Source organism: Oncorhynchus keta, chromosome 33, assembly GCF_023373465.1.
Source record: "Oncorhynchus keta strain PuntledgeMale-10-30-2019 chromosome 33, Oket_V2, whole genome shotgun sequence".
In the NCBI taxonomy this organism is placed as follows: domain Eukaryota; kingdom Metazoa; phylum Chordata; class Actinopteri; order Salmoniformes; family Salmonidae; genus Oncorhynchus; species Oncorhynchus keta.
Genome location: NC_068453.1, coordinates 8,081,618 through 8,091,941, shown reverse-complemented (window position 1 = coordinate 8,091,941; position 10,324 = coordinate 8,081,618). Strand labels below are relative to the sequence as shown.

Here is a 10,324-nt window from a genome sequence, read left to right as displayed (position 1 = left end):
GAATCCCATATGTAGTTTCAAACATGCTTAAAATCATATGCTTGGCTCGTGACACTTTTGCACTTAAATGTATTTTCCTGTAAATAAAACATGACAACCACTAAAGACTGTAAAACTCAACAATAATTGATTCATTGTTGTGTTGTGCTGTCGTTAGTCACTTTGGAGGTGGTTGCGTATTCCAGCCTCAGAGCACAGGGGTATTCAATGTGACGTGTATCTGATGCCATCTGTTGTATAAAGACGGAAATTATTTGGATCACACAGCACTTTTGTAAATCATAACCATTGACCACACGATGGTGCCATGCTCCACCTATGCACCCGTACACCAGTAATGTCTTTGCAACAGTAACTATTAGGCCTCTACGCCATTTGGTATTTCACGAACATATTCACATTAGATTGTAATGTCAAACCACATGGCGACACACAATATGGTAAACCTCTTCATTTTTAATTGGATCGGCGGTTTTTAAACTGCATTGGACGTGTTCAATTGCATTGCCGAAAACAAGGTGGTGTCATTGCTTGAGACTCAGCTGGTGGTCATCAATAAACTCAACCTTTCCCATCAATTGGCCTCTATAATTGGCCTTGAGAAGGTTTTTTGTCAGATTCGTAGGGTGCAGAAGGCGTGGCTTGATTACGTTTCGCTCCTCCAGTCGCGCACAGGGGCAAGCAAGTGTATTATTCTGCCAGTACCACCTAGCATGGCTGGCCTCTACACGGGAATAATGCACGCAATGTCATAGAAAATGTAACCTCGACTATGATTCAGAATGCGCCTCACCCGAGGTAGAGCACGGAGAATAGCACACTAATGTTCACATCCGATTGCAATTATTTATACAAAGTGGATGTGAGCTGTGGGGGCTCAAGTGCGTTGGTAACGGAGCTGCCTGCTGCACACGGATAAAAGAAAAAGAAAATACAGCTATTTATATCGTGGTTGTTCCAGAGGTGACGACCCTCCGGACTTCGTAGCCATGAGTGGACAGGACGAAAGTTCGGTGCGGGTCGCATTGAGGTAAAACTGTGACATTATAGATGGTGTTTTGTGTTCATTCGGGAAAGTATGCTCTTGGTCACGACTCTCCAGGATAATGTACCTATTATTATTGTGACCATGCCGGTGTTGATAAACCACAGCATGGGCTGTTATAATGGCCTTATTACTGTGTGATAACATTCATGTGTGTATTGCCTAAACAAATAAACATTCGTTTAAAAAATAACGCACGGTAGATTGAAATGTGGCAAAGCAATCAACGTTTACGTAGGGGTTGGCGATAGCCATAACAATACGTTTCTCCTTGTATATATTCTAGGACGCTTGTCAAATGTCAAACTACTAAAGCTGCACGGCCTTGGATTTGTTTAAGTTTCACCATCAGCCCCCCATATAGACCAACCAAGTATATAGCCAGTACAATTTCCTAGGTTATGAGTTTCCTTTGTTGATGCTTAAGGTACTGTAACAGTACTCCATTTCTACATGCATTTATGAATGAAGGAAGGAAGGAGGGGCGGATATGACAGGAGAAAGCAGTACCCCCCCATCTCGATAATAAACACAAGTGAAAATAAAAATAATAATTAAACACTCTCTCTCTCCAGTCACTGCAGGCAGACTTTGACCCAGTACTCTCTTAAGTCTCTGTCTGGACTGGGCCTTGGTTTTACAAGCCTCTCTCCTGCATATAAACGCAGCCATATTCATGAGACAATATACCAGCGGCAAGCACATCTACACAACACGATATTTGTAGAGACCGTTTTAATTGCCGACATGACAGGCAGACCGCATGTAGAGTTTTCAGAAAAACGATACACAACGGTCATTTCACATTGAAAAGCATTTAACTCCGAGGACGAAGTACTTATTTCAATGACCAGACAATAGCCACGGAACTGTTGGTAGCACAGGCAATACGGAGACTGTCCTCGGTGTGAAAATAACGAGCTCCCCACGACACAATCGCAGACAGACACAAGTGTGTGTAAACCCTTGTATCCATCTACATGAATCATGTGCTAGCGTTTGTATACCGTACTGCATTTGCCAGTACTTTCTTCCTCTCTCTTGCACCTTTCATTTGGTCTTTTGTTTCCTCCACAATCAGGCTCCCTCTCATGATTCTCATAGGGGAGCCAGAGGAGAGAGAGTCTGTACAGGACAAGACCAACTACCGTGTCTAACTGTGATCACGAAAACGGAGACATGTGTCGACTCAGATGATCAGATAGCATGTAATAACATGCTGATAATATGTTTAAAAACTCTGGGTCACACACAAACACACACCCACCATTTCCTCTTCAGGAATCTAACAGCATCTTTACCACCTTCCCCCGGTTCCCTGATATACAGTTTGGAACCTGTCACTAATCCAAGTGTCCTGTGTATGGGTCAGTAAGCAGATCCCTTAAGCCTACAGCACAGGGATACCTTCCCTGACCCTGCTGCGCCCTGCACCTTAATGCTCTCTCTGCTATCCTGAGAACACCGGCTCCGCAGAGCTCCCTTCATCACATTATGTACACAACCACTCACGCACCCACACGCTAGCACACTCTCGCCAAGTCACTCTCTAAGCCTGTAGCTCGCTTTTCCTTCCTCTCACCCTCTACCTATCCCTGTCTCGCACGCACGCACGCACACACGCGCACTGGCAGGACAGCCGTTACACTGGCTCATAAACAGACACTTCACGAAACCCTCAGACAGGCACATAGACCTCCAGTACAAAAGGTTACACACACTCTTGAGATCTGGAGAGTCATTACGGAGGTGTCTGTCTACACCTGCTTTCTGCTGTTGCCTTGGGTCCATTAGGCTGAATGTCTATCTGTCCCTGTGTCAGAGGAGTTCTTGCAAAGTGACATCATCTTTGTCTGCTGTCTGCCAACCTGTCTCAAGGATAATGCTATTATATAGGCCATTTCATAGTCTGATCTAGTATAATACAGCCTGGCGGCCGGCAGATCTGTATGTGCTTGCCTTGGTCCAACCCTACTGACTTGAAAGCACGTGAGTACATATATCTGGCAACCCAGCTAACTTACTTGAAGCACAAAAACATGACGCAGAAAGTTAAAACATCCACTTAATCATTCTTGTCATGACTTGACAACGTTATCTAAGCTGCTATCGTTACAACTACAACTGCACAGTGCATTAGCCTTGATGAGTTATAGTAACACCCACAAGAGACACGGCAACGCTGTAATTACTTCTGTGTGTTGGTGCAATCTGTAGAGCAGAAACTTTATCAGAGTCACTACGTACATGTTTAAGACAGGTTGACTCACAGGTTTTCACTGACTTGTAACAGTAGAAGCGCACGCACGCACGCACGCACGCACGCACGCACGCGCGCACACACACACACACACACACACAGCGATCACCGACCAATGTATCTTGTTGTTGTTAGATACTGAGCCTGCGTGTGCCAGTTGGCCTATTGCTGTCTGTTAACGAGGCTTAATGCTTCAGCCCCAGTTCCATGCACAAGGCTCATATGTTCCATTATCACCCAAGTGCTGTGTTCTGGTGGAGTTAATGAATGTTACAAGTCAAAGGTCAATGCTTTGGCACCAGAAGTGCACAGTCGTGTTTTTTTTAGGGTTGCGTTACTGCGACAGAGTCAGTCAGTCAGTGTCTCTCATGAACATATGTTTTCCAATGCTGCTCTTGAACATAAATGACTGGCATCTAGATTTTTGTTAGATTTTTTTTTCTTCTCCTGTGCATTACACATTTTCATTTTGTGCACATGACATGTTTGCACCCGTTTCATGTTTTTAGGCCAGTGCTGTTAAAACACACAGACAAAAGGTATAGCTGTTCTGGACACAACTATATCAAAGTATTTATTCACTGGGCAGTCTCGTATGAGCTCAGTCTAAATGGAATAAACAGATCGTTTTGAGCAATTTAGCACATGTAAGTGTTAGTATGTTTGTTTGGTAAAGTGAAGTGCGACCAGATGAGCCAGTCAAGTGGTTGTTTCATGAATATCCTTGAAGTGAATGAAGCATTAAGTATGCATCGCCTCAAGCCTGGAGCTACGCTACAGTGTCTGTCGTTTCAGGTTTCAAGTTGTTCACGTTCGAAGCTAGACGGGCCTTTTAAACAATTTCAGCTAAAGGCCAAGTCAAAAGAAGACACTTGTTTCAGAGAGCAATAGAATTGGCACAATAACAGACATGTCATGTTATCCTAGTGTAATATTTATTGTGTCCAGCTTCTGTTTCAGATTTTCTCATGTGGGGCAAAAGTCACCAAAACAGCTGCTATTGGGCAATGGGACCAAACCCTCAAAGAGTAACGTCCTTTCCAGTAGTTGGTTTTTTCAGAGTGTCCATCAAAGCTCAGATCCTCCCCAGGGTGGATTATTCTTAAATATGCACGAACCATCTGCCGGCACACGTCATGTGATATTACAAAGTGTCCTGACCTACTACGAGAGACAATAATAATAGTTACAGTATCTATTCAATTTCATCCGCTTCTCTCAGTATCCAAGTAAGGCTTTGTGTTGTAGCTGATACTTCTCTAAATGATTTTGAATCCAAGTCTGAGTCCTTTTATACTAGAGAGGTACAACACTGCCCTAGACTGCCAGCCAGAGGGACAGAGTGTTTACATGTTTATATTAGAAGGTGTTTCACATATAGAGATGGGATATGTATATTTCATACAACACACAACAGGCCCTAAAATCCCAGCATTGTCACAATGCAAGCCCTTCAAATGGCACCACAGAATATCACAAGATAAGCTTGTGTTGGCTTGAGGTCAGATACATTAACTCAGCCAAGATGGATAAACTGATGTGTTTTAGGAATCTCACTGGTATCCCATTGCCAGAAGAGAAGAATGTGTCTCAATGTATTTTCTTACTCATTGCCCTTGTCCGTGACATTGCAAAATATTTTTGGGTCGTTTTTTCCCATCCGAAATAACTCCAACTCACAAGGTTGTATGTCAGTCAGTGTCGTCCTCTAGTGTTTTGACAGAGTTCCCTTTGTGGCATAAAGGTATTGAACTGTCACAACAGAATGTTTCCATATATGATCACTGTTATTTGGTGTTATTCATCATAAGGCTGGGCTTGAGGAAGATAAGATGGAAGTGTGTGTATTTGTGTGTGTGTGTGTGTCCTCTGTCTCTTGTCCTGGTTTCCCCCCCCAAACTGACAGTGTGAAACCGACAGCCACTGCGTGGACCCCTGCATCCCCTTTTCCTGCTCTTCCCTATAGCTGCACTGTGAAATCTGACCCAGGAAGCAGTAGACCTGTGGCCACTGGTCAGTGAACCCTCTGCCCAGTGTGGTGACCCTGTGAATGGACATCACTCACCCATGTAGAAAAGCCATGCCAGGTTTAAGCCAGGGAATCTCCCCTTTCTTTCACTAGTGGCTTTGGTAACTGAAGTGACATCACTAGACTGGACACAGTCATTCAAAGACCATTTGATGAAAACATTTTTAGGAAAAAGTTGGTTGGTTGATTTGTTTGAGGCGCTTACTTGTATAATTTGTTGAAAACTGCAGTTTGTCTTTCTGTGCTCTGAGGCGAAAAGGCCTGTTACTACCTGTTAATCACAGAGCATTGACGTTGAGAATTATCCAATGACTCGCCTCACGATCTCCACTCCAGTACAGTACTTAACAATGGACAGACTGTTCCCAAAAGCAAGTACAATGGACCATATCTCAGTTGAAGACTGAGCATTAAACACGGACACTGTGGTTGTCAGCTGTTATTGTTTACTGTAGCTACTGTATTACTCACAGTGATGCTCTGTAAACATAGCTTAATGCACATATTCGTCATTACAACCCTGTCATTATGACAGACACTAAACTATGTGTCAGTCAGTGAGTCAGGTGCTTCTAAGGCAGAAGGAAAAAGAAAAATCACACCTGATGTCCTGAACAGGGAATGATGACAGTTGACATCATTATCCACACTCACAATACACAGTGTTTGCCTTTTGCGTGTTGCTTCACAATGTCATAATTGAAACAAGCACAACATTAGAGTGTCAGGATAGGAGCACTTTGTATGAAATCCACTCCATATGACGACAGTGGACGATGTCAGTCAGATAACAGTGGAAGTAATATTTCCATTTAAGTGCCTTTCTCCCCCAGCCCATTTCTTCACCCCCCCAGCTTATTTCTTCACCCCCCAGCCCTTTTCTTCACCCCCCCAGCCCATTTCTTCACCCCCCAGCCCATTTCTTCACCCCCAGGCCATTTCTTCATCCCTTCAGCCCATTTCTTCATCCCCCCAGCCCATTTCTTCATCCCCCAGCCCATTTCTTCATCCCCCCCAGCCCATTTCTTCATCCCCCCAGCCCATTTCTTCATCCCCCAGCCCATTTCTTCACCCCCCAGCCCATTTCTTCATCCCCCCAGCCAATTTCTTCATCACCCCCAGCCCATTTCTTCATCCCCCAGCCCATTTCTTCAGCCCCCCCCAGCCCATTTCTTCACCCCCAGCCCATTTTGTCTTCATCCCCCAGCCCATTTTGTCACCCCCAGCCCATTTCTTCACCCCCCCCCCCAGCCCATTTCTTCATTCACCCCCCAGCCCCCCCAGCCCATTTCTTCACCCCCAGACCATTTCTTCATCCCCCAGCCCATTTCGTCATCCCCCAGCCCATTTCTTCATCCCCCCCCCAGCCCATTTATTCACCCCCAGCCCATTTCTTCATCCCCCAGACCATTTCTTCATCCCCCAGACCATTTCTTCATCCCCCAGACCATTTCTTCACCCCCCCAGACCATTTCTTCATCCCCCCAGACCATTTCTTCACCCCGATACAACACTTTATATACATCACAGAAAACTGAAATATAACAAAACCTTTGCCATAGAAACACCAGATTTTAAATAATGTTTATTAATTATGAAATTATGAAAAATAATACAATTCTACACATGAGGCCAATGGGTCATTTGAATGCAGGAAAGGGCCACAGTTTGGAGTATATGCAAATCGCCATAATATAAACTGAGGCAGCAGACTGTGAAAATTAAGATTTGTGTCATTCTCAAAACGTTTGGCCACAACTGTATGTATGTATGTATGTTTGTGTGTGTGTGTGTTGAATGGTCCCTCCTTAACCCCTGCTCTACAGCATCAGTATCTCTGGGTAAAGATGCCCTGGGAGTAAAGGGCCAGCTCCAATGCACAATGCAGTCCAAATTGTACAAAAGCTGATGAAACTAACACTGTAAAAGTGTGAACAAATTTGATCACTGTTATTTACTGATAGTTGCTGGTTGAAAACACAATCTACACCCGACCTTCTAGTCAGTGGGTTTGCATGGGCAGGAGATTTGGCTTTCCACGGAGACATCACCATGCAGGAAATTGATTGAATGTCCAATAACAAAGAGAGTTTGAAACCTCTCTGCCAATAAATAACAGCTGGTTTCCACACAGACAGTCCTAGCCAAATTATAATGATTTTTACTAAAAAGACAGTTTTGCCCGTCTTAATGGAAATCCATTACAGTAAGGTACTTAATTGTTACGCAGAAATGAGTTGATATTGATATAAAAACAGCTGCATCGGCTCTTTAAAACCCCGTTCCTAGTGCATGAATTCCTCAGGTATGAGAGGAGTTAAAGGAGTTAAAAAGCCAGGCGCCTGACTCCATTCTCCTCTCTTTGTAATGTGTGGGCACAGGGCAGCAATACTCCCTCTCCTTTCTGTTTTCGTCACAAATGAATGCGAAGAAGTCATGAATAAGTGAATGATTGATTGTTTCCTGTAATCTAGTTGTGTATCGTGCCTGTTGTTTTTCCCTACACTTTGGGTCCAGATGCTTCTCGGGACTCGTTGTAGCTCTAGAATTAGATTAGGGCTGAGATTAGATTTTACAATAGTCTGATGTTACCGTTGTGGTTTGCAGCAGGGAAGTGATGCGGGATGGTCTCTCGGGGAACCATTGTGGTTGGCAGAGGCAGGGATTCTGAGGTCAAGTCCAGATCTGCAGTGAGTCAGCATGATGATGCTGTGGCTGAATCACCTTTCTTACCATCATAGTTGTTATTATTCATGGAGATCGACACACATACTGTATAGACTCAAACATATCCATCGCAGAGAACACTGGTTAGGACAGTCACCAGCCTTCCCTGGCGCAGTCAGTGCACCCTGGCCTCTGGCCTGCAGTACATCTCTAATTTTATAAGAGCCCTTCTGTTTTAAGTGCATTTGTTTAGTAGGACATTATGCTGGCTAGAAATGTGACTGTGCTACTGTCTGGCCCTGCGTCTTTCAGCCCGTTGAACCAGGTCAATGTGTAGTGGTGGTGGTGGCTATGTGGAGAAAGGGGACAGAGAGAGAGTGGGAGGGAGAGAATGAGAGAAACAGAGAACGAGAGGGAGAATAGAGAGAGAGGAGAGGGAGACAGAGAGGGAAGGGACAGAGAGAGGGAGAGGAAGGGGAAGGGGAGAGAAGGACAGAGAGAGAATGTGACAAAGAGAGACAGATAGGCAAGGCTGCCCCAGATAATTCGGACTGGGTCCATAGGAGAGAAAGGAGAGTCTTGGCTCAGGCCCAGGACAGCTGCTTCTGAATGGGTTATTGCTATAGTGAGCTAGCCTGGCGCAGTCCATTTTGTTCTGAGAGGGGTTAGTGAGATAGCATGGTGCTCCTCTGGCAGTCACTGTCATCGCTGTAATGAGGCCGCCAGCGTGAGGCTAACTGGACGTGTCACATGGTGAGAGTCTCTGTCAGGAGCTCTACGGTGTGTGTGTCCGTACTAGAGGTCGACCGATTATGATTTTTCAACGCCGATACCGATTATTGGAGGACCAAAAAAGCAGATACCGATTAATCGGACTTTTAACAAATGTATTTGTAATAATGACAATTACAACAATACTGAATGAACACTTATTTTAACTTAATATAATAAATCAATAAATAATGAAACATGTTCAATTTGGTTTAAATAATTCAAACACAAAGTGTTGGAGAAGAAAGTAAAAGTGCAATATGTGCTATGTAAGAAAGCTAATGTTTAAGTTCCTTGCTCAGAACATGAGAACATATGAAAGCTGGTGGTTCCTTTCAACATGAGTCTTCAATATTCCCAGGTAAGAGGTTTTAGGTTGTAGTTATAGGAATTATAGGACTATTTCCCTCTATACCATTTGTATTTCATTAACCTTTGACTATTGGATGTTCTTATAGGCACTTTAGTATTGCCAGTGTAACAGTATAGCTTCCGTCCCTCTCCTCACTCCTCCCTGGGCTCGAACCAGCAACACAACGACAACAGCCACCATCGAAGCAGCGTTACCCATGCAGAGCAAGGGGAACAACTACTAGAAGGCTCAGAGCGAGTCACGTTTGAAACGTTATTAGCGCGCGCTAACTAGCCAGCCATTTCACTTCGGTTACACCAGCCTCATCTCAGGAGTTGATAGGCTTGAAGTCATAAACAGCGCAACTTACCTTGGCCTACTGCATTCGCGTAACAGTCACCTTGTGGAGTGCAACGAGAGAGAGGCAGGTCATTATTGCGTTGGACTAGTTAACTGTAAGGTTGCAAGATTGGATCCCCTTAGCTGACAAGGTGAAAAGCTGTCGTTCGGACCCTGAACGAGGCAGTTAACCCACCGTTCCTAGGCCGGCATTGAAAATAAGAATGTGTTCTTAACTGACTTGCCTAGTTAAATAAAGGTATAAAAATATATATATAAAAAAATATATTTTAAAAATCGTCAAATCTGCGCCCCAAAATACCGATTTCCGATTGTTATGAAAACTTGAAATCGGCCCTAATTAATCGGCCATTCCGATTAATCGGTCCACCTCTAGTCCGTACGCATTACATTACATTTACATTTAAGTCATTTAGCAGACGCTCTTATCCAGAGCGACTTACAAATTGGTGCATTCACCTTATGACATCCAGTAGAACAGTCACTTTACAATAGTGCATCTAAATCTTAAAGGGGGGTGAGAAGGATTACTTATCCTATCCTAGGTATTCCTTAAAGAGGTGGGGTTTCAGGTGTCTCCGGAAGGTGGTGATTGACTCCGCTGTCCTGGCGTCGTGAGGGAGTTTGTTCCACCATTGGGGGGCCAGAGCAGCGAACAGTTTTGACTGGGCTGAGCGGGAACTGTACTTCCTCAGTTCCTCAGTATGCGTGTGTGTTTGCTTGCATGTATGTGTGTGTGTCAGTCCATGTGTGTGTCAGCCCATCATGTCAGAGAAGAGGCCTACCCCACCTAGCCCACCTCTTCTGAACCGGATCATTAAACAATAGCTATTTTATATT

At 44.3% G+C, this 10,324-nt stretch overlaps 1 protein-coding gene across 7 annotated transcripts in view; it reads left to right on the top strand.

Annotated features, from left to right (window-relative positions):
• Positions 1–638: 638 nt before the first annotated feature.
• LOC118365924 (kinesin-like protein KIF21A) overlaps positions 639–10,324 on the top strand; it is a 39,845-nt gene continuing 30,159 nt past the window's right edge. For 5 of the 7 annotated variants that reach the window (XM_052491753.1, XM_052491751.1, XM_052491756.1 and 2 more), the window contains exon 1: positions 640–1,030. In XM_052491753.1, coding sequence (XP_052347713.1) covers positions 990–1,030 — 41 coding nt within the window. In that variant the 5' untranslated portion in view covers positions 640–989. Of the gene's footprint in view, positions 1,031–10,324 lie in introns of all 7 variants that reach the window. The other 2 variants (XM_052491752.1, XM_052491750.1) reach the window with 1 other exon arrangement.